We start from the raw sequence: 27,527 nt of genomic DNA on the forward strand, positions 1-27,527 counted from the left end.
AAAAATACAAAACATATATTTTTTAAAGAGCCATTTGGGAGCCAAAAGAGCCAGCTCTTTTTGGTGAGCTGAGCCGAACGAGCGGGCTCATTGAAAAGAGCCAGGATTGCCCACTAGAGGGAGAGCGGAGGGAGAGTGAGTCGGCTGAGAGGCAGCCTCACTGCTGCTCCTCTTCCTCCCTCCCTTCAGACTGACCATAAGACGCAACAACATTGCCAGGGCAAATTCAAGCATAGCCAATATGCAGTTACTAGCCTTCCCTCCCAAGTCTGGGTTTAAGGGTCTCTTTTCCAAGCTTAAAAGGATAAACATTCAAAATTGGCCCTGGTGTCAATCCAGCGTTACTTCTGCCTCGCTCAAAACAACAGAAAACTCTGAACTGGGAAATCTGATTTCAGTGAGTTCAAGACAACTGGGAACTCTGAAAAAAAAAATGAGCTCAGATTGGAAGAATACGTTTTGAACGGTCATCCAACTTGGAATTGCATGTCGGGAACTCGAGCCTCTTTCTAGAGCTCCGACCTGAAGATCACTGACATCATCATGATTCAATCTTGTTTTTTTCAGAGTTCCCAGTTATCTAGAAAGCACCATAAATCCAGAGAATGCCAGACTTTGATGACAAAGTTTGATGAAAATGTTTTCCCACGAAGGACTGCCGCGTCACCTTCCTGTTCAAGTGAGCACAGCACAACAAGGTGAGTCCAAACATGTATTGTATGCTGCTGCATAAATTATGTAATATGGGGAAAGGAGGATACCTAGTCAGTTGTCCAACTGAATGTATTCAACTGAAATGTGTCTTCCATATTTAACCCAAACCCTCTTAATTAAAGAGGTGCGGGGGGCTGCCTTAATTAATATCCACGGTGCCAGGTGAACAGTGGGTTAACTGCCTTGCTCAGGGGCAGAACAACAGATTTTTACCTTGTCAGCTTGGGGATGTGATCCAGCAACCTTCCGGTTACTGGCCTAATGCTCTAAACACTAGGTTATGCCAGGGAGATATGTATACTGTAGCTAAGAAAATAATACTAAGTGTATGTTGTGTAGTAAGTTGTTAGTAGCCCATGTGCCTCACCCTAATAATTTGGTCCAGTTTCCCCTCCTAATTTTGTCTACTGTTCTGACTTGGTGCACATGTAGCCTATAACCTGTTTTAGAGAAAGGTAATCATCGAATATTGTAAGAGCTTTCATTATCTGCTTATATGCCCTCTATTTATCCTATGGTTCTGACTTTGTGTACAGGGAGAATACTGTAAGAACGGCCCATGTTCTGAATTCTGTTGCTGTACATTTCAAAAGTGCTGAACAAATTGTTATATTGACTACGCTCGTCCTAGTGCTCTCATTAATGTCATAATCAAAATGACGGATTGCCTCTTATCCACTCGTCGTCCCCTTAGTTTGTACATCTCAATTGTCAGTAGAAACCAAGCAAGTCAGCCATCTCTGCTATGTTTTTTTGAAAGGCAGTAAATGAGGCTGAATGAACTGTTTCGCCGCCGATAGCCAGGTGTAGCAGTGGTAAGGCGTTGGGACTGCTGTTGGGACAGTTTTATGTAGGCCCTAACAGTGTGTGGGCACAGTTTGTCACCGTTACAGTGCAATTCATGCATTGTTTAGTGTTGTGTTGTTTAGTGGCTTTGCTGGCAAGCATCTAAATATTTTTTTGTTTGTTTGCCCCACCATAATTTAGATAATAAAATCGTCACTGTGCATGTGACATCATTAGACATTTATAAAACGCATAGTGTACAATATGCAGAAGAACCAAAGAATATCTGATCATGGAAGAACGTCAACTCTTAAATTTCATTACATTTTCTGCCACTGGGGCCACACATCAAATGAGTACAAAATGACTGGGATGCACTTCTAAATCATTAAAGACATTCAATTATAATATGCTAATCCTCATTTTGTTGGAAAATAAACTTTTCAATGTAATGTAAGACAAAGTAAATATACCACAGTAAAAAGCTCCAATTGATTAGAATAGGTTTATTTCAATTTGAATAATGAGTATAATAACTATAACTATAATGAGAATCAATTTAGTTTAACAAATACTGATTAAATAGGTTGCCATTATATATGATGGGAGTGGGGGGCATGAGGTAAATACATTCAAAGTTAATATATTTCATACTGCTGCTTGCTGCTGAGACTAGCTTGACAGCAGCAGCGACAACACCACCAGACAGGAGGCAGTGAAGAGACTGGTTTTGCTGCTTATTCCACTTGAGGTCACAACTGCATAGATAAAGAGAGAGAAAATGAACATGAAAGGGAAATATGTATTTGCCAACCTGCTACATGATTATTGTGAATAAGGCCTGTACATATTTACTGTTAAATATTTACACACACACATACACATGGATTTAGTACTGTAGATATGTGGTAGTGTTGGAGTAGGGGCCTGAGGACACACAGTGTGTTGTGAAATCTGTGAATATATTGTAATGTTTTTAAAATTGTATAAACTGCCTTAATTTTGCTGGACACCAGGAAGAGTAGCTGCTGATGGGGATCCATAATAAATACAAATACAAATTCAGTTACTGCTACAATAACCTTGTTTTCCACCATATAGAACCTCTAGATAATGGCATACAAAATATGAATTTACCATAAAGCATGGACAATATTTTTTTACCTTCACCATTGACAGTAACTGACGTGGGGTTGATGTTGAAAGCTGTGATGTAATGTGCAGCCTTTATCAAAACGGTGTCAATTTCCTTGGAATTTGGCACAGCAGAGGAGCTAAATGCTAAATTCATGGTGTTAATGATTGATCCATTTCTGGGAACGAATGAGAGATTGTTTTAATGACAGTTGAGCCTTGCAATATAGAACTACAATATATTTTCATAATGAAATATTTCTTTATTTTAAAAAGGAATACTATGAGTTTTTTTATTTATGATGTAGCATGTTTATATACATTTTCATGAAATCAGTATACGGTTCTTTGGCTGTAGAATTCAATTAATTAAAATCAACATAATCAATTGAACGCAAACAATTCACCTGAATTGTATTACTGTCAAACTGTTGAATGATGTGAAAGCTGATTGATAGAAAGGTTCAAGCTGCAAGGCAAAAAACATGTAAAGTTTAGACAAACAAGTTTCAAGTAAAAATGTTTTAACCTTCATTTAACTAAGCAAGTCAGTTAAGAACAAATTCTTATTTACAATGATGGCCTACCCGCCCAAACCCTAACGACACTGGGCCAATTGTGCGCCGCCCTATGGGACACCCAATCAAGTCCGGTTGTGATACAGCCTGGAATCGAACCAGGGTCTGTAGTTACACCTCTAGCACTGAGATGCAGTGCCTTAGACCGCTGAACCACTCGCTATTCCATATATACTAGTCGTATGTAGGGGATACACATGGTATACAATGTCCAACGAAATGCGTACGTGCAGGTTCCTTCTCGACATGTAATAACAATAAGAAATAATAAAAGATAAGAATACAAACCTAAAGTAAATTGCTCTGTAGAGTATAATATTAGCATAAGTATAATACACGAAGGCTCAATTTACAGTCAAATATTTACACGTGTTTTGGGGAAGCGGGGATTGGGGGGAAAGTTTTAAAATTGTGCAGTATTTAGCTATCATAATAAAAGTAAACTGAGAGGTGTTTATTACTGTATTCTACCCCTCATCAGGACCTTCCCACATTTGTGTTCTTCTCATTCCTTCAGGAGGCTCACCTGTGTTTTAATCAGTGATGCTCGAGTTTGAAAGGCCTGAGAGGATGAGGTTGATAGGTCGGAGATAAATGTCTCTCCTTTGGACGTGAACTCCACAGACACTGTAGTGAGTGTAATTGTGGCCACAGAGGTCGTGGTGGCAGCAGCAGTTGTAGTGGTTGGAGCAGCTGTGACAACGGTTGCGATGACAGGAGTAGCCGTTGTAATTGTTGTGGCACCTGTGGATGTATCTGGGACCCCTGTGAGGGCCACATACGTTGTTGTAGTTGCAGGCCCAGTCACAGGAACAGTGGCAGGTTCTCCAGTTGGTTGTGTGATGGTTGTGCCAGCCACAGCAGTTATAGTAAGAACAGCAGATGTAGGACCACCTGAAATAAAATTAAAATGATCTCTTATTATTAATCCTTAAGAGTCTACTGAGGCAGCCGTTCGTCAATATAAGTAACATCATAAAAAAAATCCCCATCAAAATCCATCAGTTTAAGCTAGAGATTTGTGCCAATCCACCGCATTCGCTTATGTTGGCCTTCCGCATTAGCGGTGGAAGGTGGCTGAGCTACAGCAGTGTTTGTCAGACCATGAGACATCCTGAAAATTGGTCTTCTCGCGGAAACTCACGGAAATGCTGAACGGTTTGACCCCACGGGACTCGTCTGAAATCTGTAATGCTGATGTGCCAACTTCTGTCTGTAGCGTCTGAACCGTTTGGGCTACAAACTCATATGACACTTCAAAACCTTACTCCTCATTATTTCGTTTTTGTGTGTCTTTTTGCCATTTATGAATGTGTTACTCAATGCGTTTCTATGGGCAATAGAAGTCAAGGCCAGATTCAACATTTTATCAAATAATTTGTGTATAATAATTATACCCAAAGGGATCCTAAAATTCAAAATCAATTAGCTAAATGATCCATGGTATGACCATATGACTAGGTAGAAAAAGTACTTTTGTGTACTTGCAATATGATAGTTATTAAGTTTGGGAAAGGCGTGCCGCTAGCGGGACACCTCGACAACATCTGGTGAAATTGCAGAGCGCCAAATTCAAACTACAGTATTATAAATATTTAACTTTCATAAAATCACAAGTGTAATACATCAAAATAAAGCTTAAGTTCTTGTTAATCCAGCCGCTGTGTCAGATTTTAAAAAGGCTTTACGGCGAAAGCATATCATGTGATTATCTGAGGACAGCGCCACGCTTACAAAAACATACAAACATTTTCCAGCCAAGTAGATTAGTCGCGAAAGTGAGAAATAGCGATAAAATTAATCACTTTCCTTTGATGATCTTCATATGGTTGCACTCACAAGACTCCATGTTACACAATAAATGTTTGTTTTGTTCCGATAAAGGCCCTCTTTATATCCAAAAAACTCTGTTTTGTTGGCATGTTTTGTTCAGTAATCCACTGGCTCAAAGGCGGTCACAACAGGCAGACGAATAGATCCAAATAGTACCGGTAAAGTTTGTCGAAACATGTCAAACGTTGTTTTTTATTAATCCTCAGGTTGTCTATTGTCTTTATAATCCATAATATTTCAACCGGACAATAGAGTATTCAATACAAAGGAAAAAGAACGGAGGGCGCGCTCCCAGTCGAGCAAAAAGCTCTTGTTCATTCTAGCGACCACTCAGAAAATGTTGTCATTCTTACTCATTTTTCAGAATAAAAGCCTGAAACAATGTCTAAAGACTGTTGACATGTAGTGGAAGCCATAGGAACTGCAATCTAGGTCCCATCCGTTTAAATGGTGGATACGCTTTCAATGGAAAAACACTCAATTAAAAAAAATGCCACTTCCTGGATGGATTTTCCTCAGATTTTTGCCTGCCATATCAATTCTGTTATTATTTTAACAGTTTTGGAAACTTTAGAGTGTTTTCTATCCAACTCTACCAATTATATGCACATCCTAGCTTCTGGGCCTGAGCAACAGGCAGTTTACATTGGGCACCTCATTCATCCAAACTTCTCAGTACTGCCCCCGGTCCCAGAAAGGTTAAGGGAAAATTATAGTCAGAAAATATAGCAGTCAACCTCTAGATAATGGATTGCAAAATATACATTTAACAGATAAGGATTTACCTGTGCCATTGAACTTAATTGTGGTGGTGTCAATGTTGAAAGCTGTGATTTTCTGTGCAGAATTTATTAAAATGGTCCCAATCTTCGTGGAATTGAGGACAGAAGATCTAAATGCTAAATTCATAGTGTTGATGATTGATCCATTTCTGTGAATGAATGAAAGAGAGAAAAATATGTTAAAGCTACATAGAGAAGACTTGCAATTGAACCATTGCAACCATTCTGAGCCGCATCCTTCAAAAGTCACAAGGACATTATCGTCAACATCTGCATCTTTAAACATTTGTTTTTACATTTTGAATAATAATCATGTTTATCACAATGTTAAGTAAAATGCACATATGGTATTTTGTCTGTAAGGTTGAATTCATTAAAATCAACATGATCAATTGAATGCAAACAAATCACCTGAATTTGGTCACTGTCAAACTGTTGAATGATGTGAAAGCTGATTGATAGAAAGGTTCAAGCTGCAAGGCAAAAACGGGTTAAGTTTAGACAAACAATTCACATGTCAACAGACGTCTGAATGTGTATGTTACAGTAATCTCCCCTTCTCATCGGGACATTCACATATTTGTGTTCTCATTCAATTAGGAGGCTCACCTGTGTTTTAATCAGTGATGCTCGAGTTTGAAAGAGCTGAGAGGATGAGTTTGATAGGTCGGAGGTAAACGTCTCTCTAGAAGTGAACTCCACAGTCATTGTAGTAAGTGTAATGGTGGCTGCGACGGTTGTGGTGATCGGAGCGCTTGTGGTGGTTGGAGCGCTTGTGGTGAATGGCGTGGTCGTTGCGGTCACAGCAGTTGTGGTGGTAGGGGCAGTCATTGTGTTCTTATCGGTTATGATGATGATAGGAGTAGCCATTGTATTTGTTGTGACATTTGTGGTTATAATTGGGGTCCCAGTAACAGGAACAGTGGCAGGTTCTCCAGTTGGTATTGTGATGGCAGAACCAGGTACTGTGGTAACAGGAACAGTTGAAGTTACAGGGGCACCTGAAAAAAAAAGAACACTCTTTTACTATTTGAAATGTGCTCCAATTGAAACTTGTGCTTAAACTGTACTGGTGAAGTACTAGTGTGTGCCTTTAAAGTACTATTTTCTGATAATATGTGCAGATTGCGCAACAAATCACCTACCGACTGAGATGGAAGTAGTGGTTGTGATTCCTCTTGCTGTTGATTTTGCAACAGGAGGAGCTGTTGTATTTGTCGAGACATCTGTGGCTGTGCTTGGGGTCCCTGTGAATGGAAAATGCATGTAATTAGAGATCAAACCAAGAATACATTGTACGAAATTTCAACCGATTTTGGTGGACTACTTAATAACGTGGGCTGTTGGGGGTGGTTGGGGCAGTGAAATGTTGCTGATGTAGCCTCACTTGTTTTATAAATTCCGCAGCGTGATTTAATTTCAAAGTTGCCACAACTGAACGTTACATGTCAATGGATAATTTTGGAGCACCTATTGATTGGGTTTGCTTACTTATCACAGTGATGGAGTTCAGATCCACAGAGAAGTTGAAGGTAGAGTTTGGATTGGTCACAGCCTCTTTCAATGTATCAACAATGTCACTGCCCTTGGGGACAGGTACAGTGGAGGTCGCATTGAACTCCAGTTCCAACTCCACCTCTGTGTTAGGATCCTGACCGAGACGGGGCACAGGTCTGAAAAGGATCAAAAAGTTCATAGGTTAGGGTCAAGTCTAAAGGTGACTGAATATGTAAAGTTGTGCTAAAAATAACGCTTATATGTTCAAAAGATGTTCATGTCTAAATGAAAGAAAATGGTTTAAAAGTAGAATACAATATTACCTGAATTGAGTAACAGTCGTCTGAACGTAACTAAGCCCATATCTTTGTCGGAAGATTGTGTCACACTGTAAGGAGTAGGGGAGAGAAGAGACAACTTTAATAGACTATCAGATAGTATGAGAGATTTTCCAAACAGAATATATATAACATTCTTCTTTTTTTTTTTAACAATCCCTTAATCCCATAGCTCAACGCTCTTTAAGCCTAAAGTCATTGTCACTTGAACTTTAGGTAAAGTCAATAACCACATCAACAAAGACACAAATGAATGGTCATATCTGGATTTCGAGGACTTACAATTGTGGTAATGGTATATGATAGTGTTTTGAATTCTGTGCTTTGAGGGTCAGTCAAGGCTGGTACAAAGACTTGCTGCAAGGTGACTTGTAATTCCACTACTGGAGGAGGTGCCGTTGTAATGGCAATTGTAGCAGGAACAGTTGTTGTTGCAGGGGCATCTGAAATTAATACAAAATTACACTCTTTTAGATTTCGAAAGGTGCTTCAATTGCAACGTGTGTTTAAACTGTACTGGTGATATGCTAGTGTGTACAACTTGATAACGTGGGCTGTTGGGGGGAGGACAGTGAAATGTTGCTGATGTAGCTGCAATTGTTTGATCAATTCAGCAGCGTGATTTAACTTCAAAGTTGCAACAACTGAACGTTACATGTCAATGGATCATTTTGGAGCACCTATTGATTGGGTTTGCTTACTTATCACAGTGATGGAGTTCAGATCCACAGAGAAGTTGAAGGTAGAGTTTGGATTGGTCACAGCCTCTTTCAATGTATCAACAATGTCACTGCCCTTGGGGACAGGTACAGTGGAGGTCGCATTGAACTCCAGTTCCAACTCCACCTCTGTGTTAGGATCCTGACCGAGACGGGGCACAGGTCTGCAAAGGATCAAGAAGTTAATGGTTAGGGTCAAGTCTAAAGGTGACTGAATATGTAAAGTTGTGCTAAAAATAACGCTTATATGTTGAAAAGACGTTCATGTCTAAATGAAAGAAAATGGTTTAAAAGTAGAATACAATTTTACCTGAATTGAGTAACAGTCGTCTGAACGTAACTAAGCCCATATCTTTGTCGGAAGATTGTGTCACACTGTAAGGAGTAGGGGAGAGAAGAGACACCTTTAATAAACTATCAGATAGTATGAGAGATTTTCCAAACAGAATATATATAACATTATTCGGCCATTTTTTTAACAATCCCTTATTCCCATAGCTCAACGCTCTTTAAGCCCGAAGTCATTGTCACTTGAACCTTTGGTAAAGTCAATAACCACATCAACAAAGACACAAATGAATGGTCATATCTGGATTTCGAGGACTTACAATTGTGGTAATGGTATATGATAGTGTTTTGAATTCTGTGCTTTGAGGGTCAGTCAAGGCTGGTACAAAGACTTGCTGCAAGGTGACTTGTAATTCCACTACTGGAGGAGGTGCCGTTGTTATGGCAATTGTAGCAGGAACAGTTGTTGTTGCAGGGGCATCTGAAAATAATACAAAATTACACTCTTTTAGAATTTGAAAGGTGCTCCAATTGCAAAGTGTGTTTAAACTGTACTGGTGATATGCTAGTGTGTACAACTTGATAACGTGGGCTGTTGGGGGGAGGACAGTGAAATGTTGCTGATGTAGCTGCAATTGTTTGATCAATTCCGCAGCGTGATTTAACTTCAAAGTTGCCACAACTGAACGTTACATGTCAATGGATAATTTTGGAGCACCTATTGATTGGGTTTGCTTACTTATCACAGTGATGGAGTTCAGATCCACGGAGAAGTTGAAGGTAGAGTTTGGATTAGTCACAGCCTCTTTCAATGTATCAACAATGTCACTGCCCTTGGGGACAGGTATAGTGGAGGTCGCATTGAACTCCAGTTCCAACTCCACCTCTGTGTTAGGATCCTGACCGAGACGGGGCACAGGTCTGCAAAGGATCAAGAAGTTAATGGTTAGGGTCAAGTCTAAAGGTGACTGAATATGTAAAGTTGTGCTAAAAATAACGCTCATATGTTGAAAAGACGTTCATATCTAAATGAAAGAAAATGGTTTAAAAGTAGAATACAATTTTACCTGAATTGAGTAACAGTCGTCTGAACGTAACTAAGCCCATATCTTTGTCGGAAGATTGTGTCACACTGTAAGGAGTAGGGGAGAGAAGAGACACCTTTAATAAACTATCAGATAGTATGAGAGATTTTCCAAACAGAATATATATAACATTATTAGGCCATTTTTTTTAACAATCCCTTATTCCCATAGCTCAACGCTCTTTAAGCCTAAAGTCATTGTCACTTGAACTTTAGGTAAAGTCAATAACCACATCAACAAAGACACAAATGAATGGTCATATCTGGATTTCGAGGACTTACAATTGTGGTAATGGTATATGATAGTGTTTTGAATTCTGTGCTTTGAGGGTCAGTCAAGGCTGGTACAAAGACTTGCTGCAAGGTGACTTGTAATTCCACTACTGGAGGAGGTGCCGTTGTTATGGCAATTGTAGCAGGAACAGTTGTTGTTGCAGGGGCATCTGAAAATAATACAAAATTACACTCTTTTAGAATTTGAAAGGTGCTCCAATTGCAAAGTGTGTTTAAACTGTACTGGTGATATGCTAGTGTGTACAACTTGATAACGTGGGCTGTTGGCGGGAGGACAGTGAAATGTTGCGGATGTAGCTGCAATTGTTTGATCAATTCCGCAGCGTGATTTAACTTCAAAGTTGCCACAACTGAACGTTACATGTCAATGGATCATTTTGGAGCACCTATTGATTGGGTTTGCTTACTTATCACAGTGATGGAGTTCAGATCCACAGAGAAGTTGAAGGTAGAGTTTGGATTGGTCACAGCCTCTTTCAATGTATCAACAATGTCACTGCCCTTGGGGACAGGTATAGTGGAGGTCGCATTGAACTCCAGTTCCAACTCCACCTCTGTGTTAGGATCCTGACCGAGACGGGGCACAGGTCTGCAAAGGATCAAGAAGTTAATGGTTAGGGTCAAGTCTAAAGGTGACTGAAAATGTAAAGTTGTGCTAAAAATAACGCTCATATGTTGAAAAGACGTTCATATCTAAATGAAAGAAAATGGTTTAAAAGTAGAATACAATTTTACCTGAATTGAGTAACAGTCGTCTGAACGTAACTAAGCCCATATCTTTGTCGGAAGATTGTGTCACACTGTAAGGAGTAGGGGAGAGAAGAGACACCTTTAATAAACTATCAGATAGTATGAGAGATTTTCCAAACAGAATATATATAACATTATTCGGCCATTTTTTTAACAATCCCTTATTCCCATAGCTCAACGCTCTTTAAGCCCGAAGTCATTGTCACTTGAACCTTTGGTAAAGTCAATAACCACATCAACAAAGACACAAATGAATGGTCATATCTGGATTTCGAGGACTTACAATTGTGGTAATGGTATATGATAGTGTTTTGAATTCTGTGCTTTGAGGGTCAGTCAAGGCTGGTACAAAGACTTGCTGCAAGGTGACTTGTAATTCCACTACTGGAGGAGGTGCCGTTGTTATGGCAATTGTAGCAGGAACAGTTGTTGTTGCAGGGGCATCTGAAAATAATACAAAATTACACTCTTTTAGAATTTGAAAGGTGCTCCAATTGCAAAGTGTGTTTAAACTGTACTGGTGATATGCTAGTGTGTACAACTTGATAACGTGGGCTGTTGGGGGGAGGACAGTGAAATGTTGCGGATGTAGCTGCAATTGTTTGATCAATTCCGCAGCGTGATTTAACTTCAAAGTTGCCACAACTGAACGTTACATGTCAATGGATCATTTTGGAGCACCTATTGATTGGGTTTGCTTACTTATCACAGTGATGGAGTTCAGATCCACAGAGAAGTTGAAGGTAGAGTTTGGATTGGTCACAGCCTCTTTCAATATATCAACAATGTCACTGCCCTTGGGGACAGGTATAGTGGAGGTCGCATTGAACTCCAGTTCCAACTCCACCTCTGTGTTAGGATCCTGACCGAGACGGGGCACAGGTCTGCAAAGGATCAAGAAGTTAATGGTTAGGGTCAAGTCTAAAGGTGACTGAAAATGTAAAGTTGTGCTAAAAATAACGCTCATATGTTGAAAAGACGTTCATATCTAAATGAAAGAAAATGGTTTAAAAGTAGAATACAATTTTACCTGAATTGAGTAACAGTCGTCTGAACGTAACTAAGCCCATATCTTTGTCGGAAGATTGTGTCACACTGTAAGGAGTAGGGGAGAGAAGAGACACCTTTAATAAACTATCAGATAGTATGAGAGATTTTCCAAACAGAATATATATAACATTATTAGGCCATTTTTTTTAACAATCCCTTATTCCCATAGCTCAACGCTCTTTAAGCCTAAAGTCATTGTCACTTGAACTTTAGGTAAAGTCAATAACCACATCAACAAAGACACAAATGAATGGTCATATCTGGATTTCGAGGACTTACAATTGTGGTAATGGTATATGATAGTGTTTTGAATTCTGTGCTTTGAGGGTCAGTCAAGGCTGGTACAAAGACTTGCTGCAAGGTGACTTGTAATTCCACTACTGGAGGAGGTGCCGTTGTTATGGCAATTGTAGCAGGAACAGTTGTTGTTGCAGGGGCATCTGAAAATAATACAAAATTACACTCTTTTAGAATTTGAAAGGTGCTCCAATTGCAAAGTGTGTTTAAACTGTACTGGTGATATGCTAGTGTGTACAACTTGATAACGTGGGCTGTTGGGGGGAGGACAGTGAAATGTTGCGGATGTAGCTGCAATTGTTTGATCAATTCCGCAGCGTGATTTAACTTCAAAGTTGCCACAACTGAACGTTACATGTCAATGGATAATTTTGGAGCACCTATTGATTGGGTTTGCTTACTTATCACAGTGATGGAGTTCAGATCCACAGAGAAGTTGAAGGTAGAGTTTGGATTGGTCACAGCCTCTTTCAATGTATCAACAATGTCACTGCCCTTGGGGACAGGTATAGTGGAGGTCGCATTGAACTCCAGTTCCAACTCCACCTCTGTGTTAGGATCCTGACCGAGACGGGGCACAGGTCTGCAAAGGATCAAGAAGTTAATGGTTAGGGTCAAGTCTAAAGGTGACTGAATATGTAAAGTTGTGCTAAAAATAACGCTCATATGTTGAAAAGACGTTCATATCTAAATGAAAGAAATGGTTTAAAAGTAGAATACAATTTTACCTGAATTGAGTAACAGTCGTCTGAACGTAACTAAGCCCATATCTTTGTCGGAAGATTGTGTCACACTGTAAGGAGTAGGGGAGAGAAGAGACACCTTTAATAAACTATCAGATAGTATGAGAGATTTTCCAAACAGAATATATATAACATTATTAGGCCATTTTTTTTAACAATCCCTTATTCCCATAGCTCAACGCTCTTTAAGCCTAAAGTCATTGTCACTTGAACTTTAGGTAAAGTCAATAACCACATCAACAAAGACACAAATGAATGGTCATATCTGGATTTCGAGGACTTACAATTGTGGTAATGGTATATGATAGTGTTTTGAATTCTGTGCTTTGAGGGTCAGTCAAGGCTGGTACAAAGACTTGCTGCAAGGTGACTTGTAATTCCACTACTGGAGGAGGTGCCGTTGTTATGGCAATTGTAGCAGGAACAGTTGTTGTTGCAGGGGCATCTGAAAATAATACAAAATTACACTCTTTTAGAATTTGAAAGGTGCTCCAATTGCAAAGTGTGTTTAAACTGTACTGGTGATGTGCTAGTGTGTACAACTTGATAACGTGGGCTGTTGGGGGATGGACAATGAAATGTTGCTGATGTAGCTGCAATTGTTTGATCAATTCAGCAGCGTGATTTAACTTCAAAGTTGCCACAACTGAACGTTACATGTCAATGGATAATTTTGGAGCACCTATTGATTGGGTTTGCTTACTTATCACAGTGATGGAGTTCAGATCCACAGAGAAGTTGAAGGTAGAGTTTGGATTGGTCACAGCCTCTTTCAATGTATCAACAATGTCACTGCCCTTGGGGACAGGTATAGTGGAGGTCGCATTGAACTCCAGTTCCAACTCCACCTCTGTGTTAGGATCCTGACCGAGACGGGGCACAGGTCTGCAAAGGATCAAGAAGTTAATGGTTAGGGTCAAGTCTAAAGGTGACTGAATATGTAAAGTTGTGCTAAAAATAACGCTCATATGTTGAAAAGACGTTCATATCTAAATGAAAGAAAATGGTTTAAAAGTAGAATACAATTTTACCTGAATTGAGTAACAGTCGTCTGAACGTAACTAAGCCCATATCTTTGTCGGAAGATTGTGTCACACTGTAAGGAGTAGGGGAGAGAAGAGACACCTTTAATAAACTATCAGATAGTATGAGAGATTTTCCAAACAGAATATATATAACATTATTAGGCCATTTTTTTTAACAATCCCTTATTCCCATAGCTCAACGCTCTTTAAGCCTAAAGTCATTGTCACTTGAACTTTAGGTAAAGTCAATAACCACATCAACAAAGACACAAATGAATGGTCATATCTGGATTTCAAGGACTTACAATTGTGGTAATGGTATATGATAGTGTTTTGAATTCTGTGCTTTGAGGGTCAGTCAAGGCTGGTACAAAGACTTGCTGCAAGGTGACTTGTAATTCCACTACTGGAGGAGGTGCCGTTGTTATGGCAATTGTAGCAGGAACAGTTGTTGTTGCAGGGGCATCTGAAAATAATACAAAATTACACTCTTTTAGAATTTGAAAGGTGCTCCAATTGCAAAGTGTGTTTAAACTGTACTGGTGATGTGCTAGTGTGTACAACTTGATAACGTGGGCTGTTGGGGGATGGACAATGAAATGTTGCTGATGTAGCTGCAATTGTTTGATCAATTCAGCAGCGTGATTTAACTTCAAAGTTGCCACAACTGAACGTTACATGTCAATGGATAATTTTGGAGCACCTATTGATTGGGTTTGCTTACTTATCACAGTGATGGAGTTCAGATCCACAGAGAAGTTGAAGGTAGAGTTTGGATTGGTCACAGCCTCTTTCAATGTATCAACAATGTCACTGCCCTTGGGGACAGGTATAGTGGAGGTCGCATTGAACTCCAGTTCCAACTCCACCTCTGTGTTAGGATCCTGACCGAGACGGGGCACAGGTCTGCAAAGGATCAAGAAGTTAATGGTTAGGGTCAAGTCTAAAGGTGACTGAATATGTAAAGTTGTGCTAAAAATAACGCTCATATGTTGAAAAGATGTTCATATCTAAATGAAAGAAAATGGTTTAAAAGTAGAATACAATTTTACCTGAATTGAGTAACAGTCGTCTGAACGTAACTAAGCCCATATCTTTGTCGGAAGATTGTGTCACACTGTAAGGAGTAGGGGAGAGAAGAGACACCTTTAATAAACTATCAGATAGTATGAGAGATTTTCCAAACAGAATATATATAACATTATTAGGCCATTTTTTTTAACAATCCCTTATTCCCATAGCTCAACGCTCTTTAAGCCTAAAGTCATTGTCACTTGAACTTTAGGTAAAGTCAATAACCACATCAACAAAGACACAAATGAATGGTCATATCTGGATTTCGAGGACTTACAATTGTGGTAATGGTATATGATAGTGTTTTGAATTCTGTGCTTTGAGGGTCAGTCAAGGCTGGTACAAAGACTTGCTGCAAGGTGACTTGTAATTCCACTACTGGAGGAGGTGCCGTTGTTATGGCAATTGTAGCAGGAACAGTTGTTGTTGCAGGGGCATCTGAAAATAATACAAAATTACACTCTTTTAGAATTTGAAAGGTGCTCCAATTGCAAAGTGTGTTTAAACTGTACTGGTGATGTGCTAGTGTGTACAACTTGATAACGTGGGCTGTTGGGGGGAGGACAATGAAATGTTGCTGATGTAGCTGCAATTGTTTGATCAATTCAGCAGCGTGATTTAACTTCAAAGTTGCCACAACTGAACGTTACATGTCAATGGATAATTTTGGAGCACCTATTGATTGGGTTTGCTTACTTATCACAGTGATGGAGTTCAGATCCACAGAGAAGTTGAAGGTAGAGTTTGCATTGGTCACAGCCTCTTTCAATGTATCAACAATGTCACTGCCCTTGGGGACAGGTACAGTGGAGGTCGCATTGAACTCCAGTTCCAACTCCACCTCTGTGTTAGGATCCTGACCGAGACGGGGCACAGGTCTGCAAAGGATCAAGAAGTTAATGGTTAGGGTCAAGTCTAAAGGTGACTGAATATGTAAAGTTGTGCTAAAAATAACGCTTATATGTTGAAAAGATGTTCATGTCTAAATGAAAGAAAATGGTTTAAAAGTAGAATACAATTTTACCTGAATTGAGTAACAGTCGTCTGAACGTAACTCATCCCATATCTTTGTCGGAAGATTGTGTCACACTGTAAGGAGTAGGGGAGAGAAGAGACACCTTTAATTGACTATCAGATAGTATGAGAGATTTTCCAAACAGAATATATATAACATTATTAGGCCATTTTTTTTAACAATCCCTTATTCCCATAGCTCAACGCTCTTTAATTAAGCCCGAAGTCATTGTCACTTGAACCTTAGGTAAAGTCAATAACCACATCAACAAAGACACAAATGAATGGTCATATCTGGATTTCGAGGACTTACAATTGTGGTAATGGTATCTGATAGTGTTTTGAATTCTGTGCTTTGAGGGTCAGTCAAGGCTGGTACAAAGACTTGCTGCAAGGTGACTTGTAATTCCACTACTGGAGGAGGTGCCGTTGTTATGGCAATTGTAGAAGGAACAGTTGTTGTTGCAGGGGCATCTGAAAATAATACAAAATTACACTCTTTTAGAATTTGAAAGGTGCTCCAATTGCAAAGTGTGTTTAAACTGTACTGGTGATGTGCTAGTGTGTACAACTTGATAACGTGGGCTGTTGGGGGGAGGACAATGAAATGTTGCTGATGTAGCTGCAATTGTTTGATCAATTCAGCAGCGTGATTTAACTTCAAAGTTGCCACAACTGAACGTTACATGTCAATGGATAATTTTGGAGCACCTATTGATTGGGTTTGCTTACTTATCACAGTGATGGAGTTCAGATCCACAGAGAAGTTGAAGGTAGAGTTTGCATTGGTCACAGCCTCTTTCAATGTATCAACAATGTCACTGCCCTTGGGGACAGGTACAGTGGAGGTCGCATTGAACTCCAGTTCCAACTCCACCTCTGTGTTAGGATCCTGACCGAGACGGGGCACAGGTCTGCAAAGGATCAAGAAGTTAATGGTTAGGGTCAAGTCTAAAGGTGACTGAATATGTAAAGTTGTGCTAAAAATAACGCTTATACGTTGAAAAGATGTTCATGTCTAAATGAAAGAAAATGGTTTAAAAGTAGAATACAATTTTACCTGAATTGAGTAACAGTCGTCTGAACGTAACTCATCCCATATCTTTGTCGGAAGATTGTGTCACACTGTAAGGAGTAGGGGAGAGAAGAGACACCTTTAATTGACTATCAGATAGTATGAGAGATTTTCCAAACAGAATATATATAACATTATTAGGCCATTTTTTTTAACAATCCCTTATTCCCATAGCTCAACGCTCTTTAAGCCCGAAGTCATTGTCACTTGAACCTTAGGTAAAGTCAATAACCACATCAACAAAGACACAAATGAATGGTCATATCTGGATTTCGAGGACTTACAATTGTGGTAATGGTATATGATAGTGTTTTGAATTCTGTGCTTTGAGGGTCAGTCAAGGCTGGTACAAAGACTTGCTGCAAGGTGACTTGTAATTCCACTACTGGAGGAGGTGCCGTTGTTATGGCAATTGTAGCAGGAACAGTTGTTGTTGCAGGGGCATCTGAAAATAATACAAAATTACACTCTTTTAGAATTTGAAAGGTGCTCCAATTGCAAAGTGTGTTTAAACTGTACTGGTGATGTGCTAGTGTGTACAACTTGATAACGTGGGCTGTTGGGGGGAGGACAATGAAATGTTGCTGATGTAGCTGCAATTGTTTGATCAATTCAGCAGCGTGATTTAACTTCAAAGTTGCCACAACTGAACGTTACATGTCAATGGATAATTTTGGAGCACCTATTGATTGGGTTTGCTTACTTATCACAGTGATGGAGTTCAGATCCACAGAGAAGTTGAAGGTAGAGTTTGGATTGGTCACAGCCTCTTTCAATGTATCAACAATGTCACTGCCCTTGGGGACAGGTATAGTGGAGGTCGCATTGAACTCCAGTTCCAACTCCACCTCTGTGTTAGGATCCTGACCGAGACGGGGCACAGGTCTGCAAAGGATCAAGAAGTTAATGGTTAGGGTCAAGTCTAAAGGTGACTGAATATGTAAAGTTGTGCTAAAAATAACGCTCATATGTTGAAAAGACATTCATATCTAAATGAAAGAAAATGGTTTAAAAGTAGAATACAATTTTACCTGAATTGTGTAACAGTCGTGTGAACGTAACTAAGCCCATATCTTTGTCGGAAGATTGTGTCACACTGTAAGGAGTAGGGGAGAGAAGAGACACCTTTAATAAACTATCAGATAGTATGAGAGATTTTCCAAACAGAATATATATAACATTATTAGGCCATTTTTTTTAACAATCTCTTATTCCCATAGCTCAACGCTCTTTAAGCCTAAAGTCATTGTCACTTGAACTTTAGGTAAAGTCAATAACCACATCAACAAAGACACAAATGAATGGTCATATCTGGATTTCGAGGACTTACAATTGTGGTAATGGTATATGATAGTGTTTTGAATTCTGTGCTTTGAGGGTCAGTCAAGGCTGGTACAAAGACTTGCTGCAAGGTGACTTGTAATTCCACTACTGGAGGAGGTGCCGTTGTTATGGTAATTGTAGCAGGAACAGTTGTTGTTGCAGGGGCATCTGAAAATAATACAAAATTACACTCTTTTAGAATTTGAAAGGTGCTCCAATTGCAAAGTGTGTTTAAACTGTACTGGTGATGTGCTAGTGTGTACAACTTGATAACGTGGGCTGTTGGGGGGAGGACAATGAAATGTTGCTGATGTAGCTGCAATTGTTTGATCAATTCAGCAGCGTGATTTAACTTCGAAGTTGCCACAACTGAACGTTACATGTCAATGGATCATTTTGGAGCACCTATTGATTGGGTTTGCTTACTTATCACAGTGATGGAGTTCAGATCCACAGAGAAGTTGAAGGTAGAGTTTGCATTGGTCACAGCCTCTTTCAATGTATCAACAATGTCACTGCCCTTGGGGACAGGTACAGTGGAGGTCGCATTGAACTCCAGTTCCAACTCCACCTCTGTGTTAGGATCCTGACCGAGACGGGGCACAGGTCTGCAAAGGATCAAGAAGTTAATGGTTAGGGTCAAGTCTAAAGGTGACTGAATATGTAAAGTTGTGCTAAAAATAACGCTTATATGTTGAAAAGATGTTCATGTCTAAATGAAAGAAAATGGTTTAAAAGTAGAATACAATTTTACCTGAATTGAGTAACAGTCGTCTGAACGTAACTCATCCCATATCTTTGTCGGAAGATTGTGTCACACTGTAAGGAGTAGGGGAGAGAAGAGACACCTTTAATTGACTATCAGATAGTATGAGAGATTTTCCAAACAGAATATATATAACATTATTAGGCCATTTTTTTTAACAATCCCTTATTCCCATAGCTCAACGCTCTTTAAACCCGAAGTCATTGTCACTTGAACCTTAGGTAAAGTCAATAACCACATCAACAAAGACACAAATGAATGGTCATATCTGGATTTCGAGGACTTACAATTGTGGTAATGGTATCTGATAGTGTTTTGAATTCTGTGCTTTGAGGGTCAGTCAAGGCTGGTACAAAGACTTGCTGCAAGGTGACTTGTAATTCCACTACTGGAGGAGGTGCCGTTGTTATGGCAATTGTAGCAGGAACAGTTGTTGTTGCAGGGGCATCTGAAAATAATACAAAATTACACTCTTTTAGAATTTGAAAGGTGCTCCAATTGCAAAGTGTGTTTAAACTGTACTGGTGATGTGCTAGTGTGTACAACTTGATAACGTGGGCTGTTGGGGGGAGGACAATGAAATGTTGCTGATGTAGCTGCAATTGTTTGATCAATTCAGCAGCGTGATTTAACTTCAAAGTTGCCACAACTGAACGTTACATGTCAATGGATCATTTTGGAGCACCTATTGATTGGGTTTGCTTACTTATCACAGTGATGGAGTTCAGATCCACAGAGAAGTTGAAGGTAGAGTTTGCATTGGTCACAGCCTCTTTCAATGTATCAACAATGTCACTGCCCTTGGGGACAGGTACAGTGGAGGTCGCATTGAACTCCAGTTCCAACTCCACCTCTGTGTTAGGATCCTGACCGAGACGGGGCACAGGTCTGCAAAGGATCAAGAAGTTAATGGTTAGGGTCAAGTCTAAAGGTGACTGAATATGTAAAGTTGTGCTAAAAATAACGCTTATATGTTGAAAAGATGTTCATGTCTAAATGAAAGAAAATGGTTTAAAAGTAGAATACAATTTTACCTGAATTGAGTAACAGTCGTCTGAACGTAACTCATCCCATATCTTTGTCGGAAGATTGTGTCACACTGTAAGGAGTAGGGGAGAGAAGAGACACCTTTAATTGACTATCAGATAGTATGAGAGATTTTCCAAACAGAATATATATAACATTATTAGGCCATTTTTTTTAACAATCCCTTATTCCCATAGCTCAACGCTCTTTAAGCCCGAAGTCATTGTCACTTGAACCTTAGGTAAAGTCAATAACCACATCAACAAAGACACAAATGAATGGTCATATCTGGATTTCGAGGACTTACAATTGTGGTAATGGTATATGATAGTGTTTTGAATTCTGTGCTTTGAGGGTCAGTCAAGGCTGGTACAAAGACTTGCTGCAAGGTGACTTGTAATTCCACTACTGGAGGAGGTGCCGTTGTTATGGCAATTGTAGCAGGAACAGTTGTTGTTGCAGGGGCATCTGAAAATAATACAAAATTACACTCTTTTAGAATTTGAAAGGTGCTCCAATTGCAAAGTGTGTTTAAACTGTACTGGTGATGTGCTAGTGTGTACAACTTGATAACGTGGGCTGTTGGGGGGAGGACAATGAAATGTTGCTGATGTAGCTGCAATTGTTTGATCAATTCCGCAGCGTGATTTAACTTCAAAGTTGCCACAACTGAACGTTACATGTCAATGGATAATTTTGGAGCACCTATTGATTGGGTTTGCTTACTTATCACAGTGATGGAGTTCAGATCCACAGAGAAGTTGAAGGTAGAGTTTGCATTGGTCACAGCCTCTTTCAATGTATCAACAATGTCACTGCCCTTGGGGACAGGTACAGTGGAGGTCGCATTGAACTCCAGTTCCAATTCCACCTCTGTGTTAGGATCCTGACCGAGACGGGGCACAGGTCTGCAAAGGATCAAGAAGTTAATGGTTAGGGTCAAGTCTAAAGGTGACTGAATATGTAAAGTTGTGCTAAAAATAACGCTTATATGTTGAAAAGATGTTCATGTCTAAATGAAAGAAAATGGTTTAAAAGTAGAATTCAATTTTACCTGAATTGTGTAACAGTCGTCTGAACGTAACTAAGCCCATATCTTTGTCGGAAGATTGTGTCACACTGTAAGGAGTAGGGGAGAGAAGAGACACCTTTAATAAACTATCAGATAGTATGAGAGATTTTCCAAACAGAATATATATAACATTATTAGGCCATTTTTTTTAACAATCACTTATTCCCATAGCTCAACGCTCTTTAAGCCCGAAGTCATTGTCACTTGAACCTTAGGTAAAGTCAATAACCACATCAACAAAGACACAAATTAATGGTCATATCTGGATTTCGAGGACTTACAATTGTGGTAATGGTATATGATAGTGTTTTGAATTCTGTGCTTTGAGGGTCAGTCAAGGCTGGTACAAAGACTTGCTGCAAGGTGACTTGTAATTCCACTACTGGAGGAGGTGCCGTTGTTATGGCAATTGTAGCAGGAACAGTTGTTGTTGCAGGGGCATCTGAAAATAATACAAAATTACACTCTTTTAGAATTTGAAAGGTGCTCCAATTGCAAAGTGTGTTTAAACTGTACTGGTGATGTGCTAGTGTGTACAACTTGATAACGTGGGCTGTTGGGGGGAGGACAATGAAATGTTGCTGATGTAGCTGCAATTGTTTGATCAATTCAGCAGCGTGATTTAACTTCAAAGTTGCCACAACTGAACGTTACATGTCAATGGATCATTTTGGAGCACCTATTGATTGGGTTTGCTTACTTATCACAGTGATGGAGTTCAGATCCACAGAGAAGTTGAAGGTAGAGTTTGCATTGGTCACAGCCTCTTTCAATGTATCAACAATGTCACTGCCCTTGGGGACAGGTACAGTGGAGGTCGCATTGAACTCCAGTTCCAACTCCACCTCTGTGTTAGGATCCTGACCGAGACGGGGCACAGGTCTGCAAAGGATCAAGAAGTTAATGGTTAGGGTCAAGTCTAAAGGTGACTGAATATGTAAAGTTGTGCTAAAAATAACGCTTATATGTTGAAAAGATGTTCATGTCTAAATGAAAGAAAATGGTTTAAAAGTAGAATTCAATTTTACCTGAATTGAGTAACAGTCGTCTGAACGTAACTAAGCCCATATCTTTGTCGGAAGATTGTGTCACACTGTAAGGAGTAGGGGAGAGAAGAGACACCTTTAATAAACTATCAGATAGTATGAGAGATTTTCCAAACAGAATATATATATAACATTATTAGGCCATTTTTTTTAACAATCACTTATTCCCATAGCTCAACGCTCTTTAAGCCCGAAGTCATTGTCACTTGAACCTTAGGTAAAGTCAATAACCACATCAACAAAGACACAAATGAATGGTCATATCTGGATTTCGAGGACTTACAATTGTGGTAATGGTATATGATAGTGTTTTGAATTCTGTGCTTTGAGGGTCAGTCAAGGCTGGTACAAAGACTTGCTGCAAGGTGACTTGTAATTCCACTACTGGAGGAGGTGCCGTTGTTATGGCAATTGTAGCAGGAACAGTTGTTGTTGCAGGGGCATCTGAAATTCAAAAAAAATTAAACTCTTTTAGAATTTGAAAGGTGCTCCAATTGCAACGTGTGCTTAAACTGTACTGGTGATATGCTAGTGTGTACAACTTGATAACGTGGGCTATTGGGGGGAGGACAATGAAATGTTGCTGATGTAGCTGCAATTGTTTGATCAATTCCGCAGCGTGATTTAACTTCAAATGTGCCAAAACTGAACGTTACATGTCAATGGATAATTTTGGAGCACCTATTGATTGGGTTTGCTTACTTATCACAGTGATGGAGTTCAGATCCACAGAGAAGTTGAAGGTAGAGTTTGGATTGGTCACAGCCTCTTTCAATGTATCAACAATGTCACTGCCCTTGGGGACAGGTATAGTGGAGGTCGCATTGAACTCCAGTTCCAACTCCACCTCTGTGTTAGGATCCTGACCGAGACGGGGCACAGGTCTGCAAAGGATCAAGAAGTTAATGGTTAGGGTCAAGTCTAAAGGTGACTGAATATGTAAAGTTGTGCTAAAAATAACGCTCATATGTTGAAAAGACGTTCATATCTAAATGAAAGAAAATGGTTTAAAAGTAGAATACAATTTTACCTGAATTGAGTAACAGTCGTCTGAACGTAACTAAGCCCATATCTTTGTCGGAAGATTGTGTCACACTGTAAGGAGTAGGGGAGAGAAGAGACACCTTTAATAAACTATCAGATAGTATGAGAGATTTTCCAAACAGAATATATATAACATTATTAGGCCATTTTTTTGAACAATCCCTTATTCCCATAGCTCAACGCTCTTTAAGCCTAAAGTCATTGTCACTTGAACTTTAGGTAAAGTCAATAACCACATCAACAAAGACACAAATGAATGGTCATATCTGGATTTCGAGGACTTACAATTGTGGTAATGGTATATGATAGTGTTTTGAATTCTGTGCTTTGAGGGTCAGTCAAGGCTGGTACAAAGACTTGCTGCAAGGTGACTTGTAATTCCACTACTGGAGGAGGTGCCGTTGTTATGGCAATTGTAGCAGGAACAGTTGTTGTTGCAGGGGCATCTGAAAATAATACAAAATTACACTCTTTTAGAATTTGAAAGGTGCTCCAATTGCAAAGTGTGTTTAAACTGTACTGGTGATGTGCTAGTGTGTACAACTTGATAACGTGGGCTGTTGGGGGGAGGACAATGAAATGTTGCTGATGTAGCTGCAATTGTTTGATCAATTCCGCAGCGTGATTTAACTTCAAAGTTGCCACAACTGAACGTTACATGTCAATGGATAATTTTGGAGCACCTATTGATTGGGTTTGCTTACTTATCACAGTGATGGAGTTCAGATCCACAGAGAAGTTGAAGGTAGAGTTTGCATTGGTCACAGCCTCTTTCAATGTATCAACAATGTCACTGCCCTTGGGGACAGGTACAGTGGAGGTCGCATTGAACTCCAGTTCCAATTCCACCTCTGTGTTAGGATCCTGACCGAGACGGGGCACAGGTCTGCAAAGGATCAAGAAGTTAATGGTTAGGGTCAAGTCTAAAGGTGACTGAATATGTAAAGTTGTGCTAAAAATAACGCTTATATGTTGAAAAGATGTTCATGTCTAAATGAAAGAAAATGGTTTAAAAGTAGAATTCAATTTTACCTGAATTGTGTAACAGTCGTCTGAACGTAACTAAGCCCATATCTTTGTCGGAAGATTGTGTCACACTGTAAGGAGTAGGGGAGAGAAGAGACACCTTTAATAAACTATCAGATAGTATGAGAGATTTTCCAAACAGAATATATATAACATTATTAGGCCATTTTTTTTAACAATCACTTATTCCCATAGCTCAACGCTCTTTAAGCCCGAAGTCATTGTCACTTGAACCTTAGGTAAAGTCAATAACCACATCAACAAAGACACAAATGAATGGTCATATCTGGATTTCGAGGACTTACAATTGTGGTAATGGTATATGATAGTGTTTTGAATTCTGTGCTTTGAGGGTCAGTCAAGGCTGGTACAAAGACTTGCTGCAAGGTGACTTGTAATTCCACTACTGGAGGAGGTGCCGTTGTTATGGCAATTGTAGCAGGAACAGTTGTTGTTGCAGGGGCATCTGAAATTCAAAAAAAATTAAACTCTTTTAGAATTTGAAAGGTGCTCCAATTGCAACGTGTGCTTAAACTGTACTGGTGATATGCTAGTGTGTACAACTTGATAACGTGGGCTATTGGGGGGAGGACAATGAAATGTTGCTGATGTAGCTGCAATTGTTTGATCAATTCCGCAGCGTGATTTAACTTCAAATGTGCCAAAACTGAACGTTACATGTCAATGGATAATTTTGGAGCACCTATTGATTGGGTTTGCTTACTTATCACAGTGATGGAGTTCAGATCCACAGAGAAGTTGAAGGTAGAGTTTGGATTGGTCACAGCCTCTTTCAATGTATCAACAATGTCACTGCCCTTGGGGACAGGTATAGTGGAGGTCGCATTGAACTCCAGTTCCAACTCCACCTCTGTGTTAGGATCCTGACCGAGACGGGGCACAGGTCTGCAAAGGATCAAGAAGTTAATGGTTAGGGTCAAGTCTAAAGGTGACTGAATATGTAAAGTTGTGCTAAAAATAACGCTCATATGTTGAAAAGACGTTCATATCTAAATGAAAGAAAATGGTTTAAAAGTAGAATACAATTTTACCTGAATTGAGTAACAGTCGTCTGAATGTAACTAAGCCCATATCTTTGTCGGAAGATTGTGTCACACTGTAAGGAGTAGGGGAGAGAAGAGACACCTTTAATAAACTATCAGATAGTATGAGAGATTTTCCAAACAGAATATATATAACATTATTAGGCCATTTTTTTGAACAATCCCTTATTCCCATAGCTCAACGCTCTTTAAGCCTAAAGTCATTGTCACTTGAACTTTAGGTAAAGTCAATAACCACATCAACAAAGACACAAATGAATGGTCATATCTGGATTTCGAGGACTTACAATTGTGGTAATGGTATATGATAGTGTTTTGAATTCTGTGCTTTGAGGGTCAGTCAAGGCTGGTACAAAAACTTGCTGCAAGGTGACTTGTAATTCCACTACTGGAGGAGGTGCCGTTGTTATGGCAATTGTAGCAGGAACAGTTGTTGTTGCAGGGGCATCTGAAAATAATACAAAATTACACTCTTTTAGAATTTGAAAGGTGCTCCAATTGCAAAGTGTGTTTAAACTGTACTGGTGATATGCTAGTGTGTACAACTTGATAACGTGAGCTGTTGGCGGGAGGACAGTGAAATGTTGCGGATGTAGCTGCAATTGTTTGATCAATTCCGCAGCGTGATTTAACTTCAAAGTTGCCACAACTGAACGTTACATGTCAATGGATCATTTTGGAGCACCTATTGATTGGGTTTGCTTACTTATCACAGTGATGGAGTTCAGATCCACAGAGAAGTTGAAGGTAGAGTTTGGATTGGTCACAGCCTCTTTCAATGTATCAACAATGTCACTGCCCTTGGGGACAGGTATAGTGGAGGTCGCATTGAACTCCAGTTCCAACTCCACCTCTGTGTTAGGATCCTGACCGAGACGGGGCACAGGTCTGCAAAGGATCAAGAAGTTAATGGTTAGGGTCAAGTCTAAAGGTGACTGAATATGTAAAGTTGTGCTAAAAATAACGCTTATATGTTGAAAAGACGTTCATATCTAAATGAAAGAAAATGGTTTAAAAGTAGAATACAATTTTACCTGAATTGAGTAACAGTCGTGTGAACGTAACTAAGCCCATATCTTTGTCGGAAGATTGTGTCACACTGTAAGGAGTAGGGGAGAGAAGAGACACCTTTAATAAACTATCAGATAGTATGAGAGATTTTCCAAACAGAATATATATAACATTATTAGGCCATTTTTTTTAACAATCCCTTATTCCCATAGCTCAACGCTCTTTAAGCCCGAAGTCATTGTCACTTGAACCTTAGGTAAAGTCAATAACCACATCAACAAAGACACAAATGAATGGTCATATCTGGATTTCGAGGACTTACAATTGTGGTAATGGTATATGATAGTGTTTTGAATTCTGTGCTTTGAGGGTCAGTCAAGGCTGGTACAAAGACTTGCTGCAAGGTGACTTGTAATTCCACTACTGGAGGAGGTGCCGTTGTTATGGCAATTGTAGCAGGAACAGTTGTTGTTGCAGGGGCATCTGAAAATAATACAAAATTACACTCTTTTAGAATTTGAAAGGTGCTCCAATTGCAAAGTGTGTTTAAACTGTACTGGTGATGTGCTAGTGTGTACAACTTGATAACGTGGGCTGTTGGGGGGAGGACAATGAAATGTTGCTGATGTAGCTGCAATTGTTTGATCAATTCAGCAGCGTGATTTAACTTCAAAGTTGCCACAACTGAACGTTACATGTCAATGGATCATTTTGGAGCACCTATTGATTGGGTTTGCTTACTTATCACAGTGATGGAGTTCAGATCCACAGAGAAGTTGAAGGTAGAGTTTGCATTGGTCACAGCCTCTTTCAATGTATCAACAATGTCACTGCCCTTGGGGACAGGTACAGTGGAGGTCGCATTGAACTCCAGTTCCAACTCCACCTCTGTGTTAGGATCCTGACCGAGACGGGGCACAGGTCTGCAAAGGATCAAGAAGTTCATGGTTAGGGTCAAGTCTAAAGGTGACTGAATATGTAAAGTTGTGCTAAAAATAACGCTTATATGTTGAAAAGATGTTCATGTCTAAATGAAAGAAAATGGTTTAAAAGTAGAATACAATTTACCTGAAT

At 39.6% G+C, this 27,527-nt stretch overlaps 1 protein-coding gene across 2 annotated transcripts; it reads right to left on the minus strand.

Annotated features, from left to right (window-relative positions):
- Nucleotides 1-1,991: 1,991 nt before the first annotated feature.
- Nucleotides 1,992-27,506, minus strand: LOC115173701 (mucin-17). 2 transcript variants are annotated; one of them, XM_029732022.1, is made up of 63 exons: nt 27,195-27,506; nt 26,776-26,936; nt 26,477-26,541; nt 26,149-26,330; nt 25,730-25,890; nt 25,431-25,495; nt 25,103-25,284; nt 24,684-24,844; nt 24,385-24,449; nt 24,057-24,238; nt 23,638-23,798; nt 23,339-23,403; nt 23,011-23,192; nt 22,592-22,752; nt 22,291-22,355; nt 21,963-22,144; nt 21,544-21,704; nt 21,245-21,309; nt 20,917-21,098; nt 20,498-20,658; nt 20,199-20,263; nt 19,871-20,052; nt 19,452-19,612; nt 19,153-19,217; nt 18,825-19,006; nt 18,406-18,566; nt 17,061-17,125; nt 16,733-16,914; nt 16,314-16,474; nt 16,011-16,075; nt 15,683-15,864; nt 15,264-15,424; nt 14,965-15,029; nt 14,637-14,818; nt 14,218-14,378; nt 13,919-13,983; nt 13,591-13,772; nt 13,172-13,332; nt 12,873-12,937; nt 12,546-12,727; nt 12,127-12,287; nt 11,828-11,892; nt 11,500-11,681; nt 11,081-11,241; nt 10,783-10,847; nt 10,455-10,636; nt 10,036-10,196; nt 9,737-9,801; nt 9,409-9,590; nt 8,990-9,150; nt 8,692-8,756; nt 8,364-8,545; nt 7,945-8,105; nt 7,648-7,712; nt 7,319-7,500; nt 6,973-7,074; nt 6,437-6,828; nt 6,239-6,300; nt 5,831-5,976; nt 3,739-4,106; nt 3,042-3,103; nt 2,665-2,813; nt 1,992-2,258 (listed from the first exon to the last, which is right to left on the minus strand). In XM_029732022.1, exons 1-63 carry the CDS (start codon nt 27,397-27,399, stop codon nt 2,173-2,175), a joined length of 8,916 nt encoding a protein of 2,971 aa, XP_029587882.1. In that variant the 5' UTR covers nt 27,400-27,506; the 3' UTR covers nt 1,992-2,172. The 2 variants fall into 2 exon arrangements, with proteins under 2 accessions (XP_029587882.1, XP_029587883.1); XM_029732023.1 differs by lacking the exons at nt 20,498-20,658; nt 20,917-21,098; nt 21,245-21,309.
- Nucleotides 27,507-27,527: the final 21 nt, after the last annotated feature.

The sequence above is a fragment of the Salmo trutta genome, chromosome 34 (genome assembly GCF_901001165.1).
Source record: "Salmo trutta chromosome 34, fSalTru1.1, whole genome shotgun sequence".
Classification (NCBI taxonomy): Eukaryota; Metazoa; Chordata; class Actinopteri; order Salmoniformes; family Salmonidae; genus Salmo; species Salmo trutta.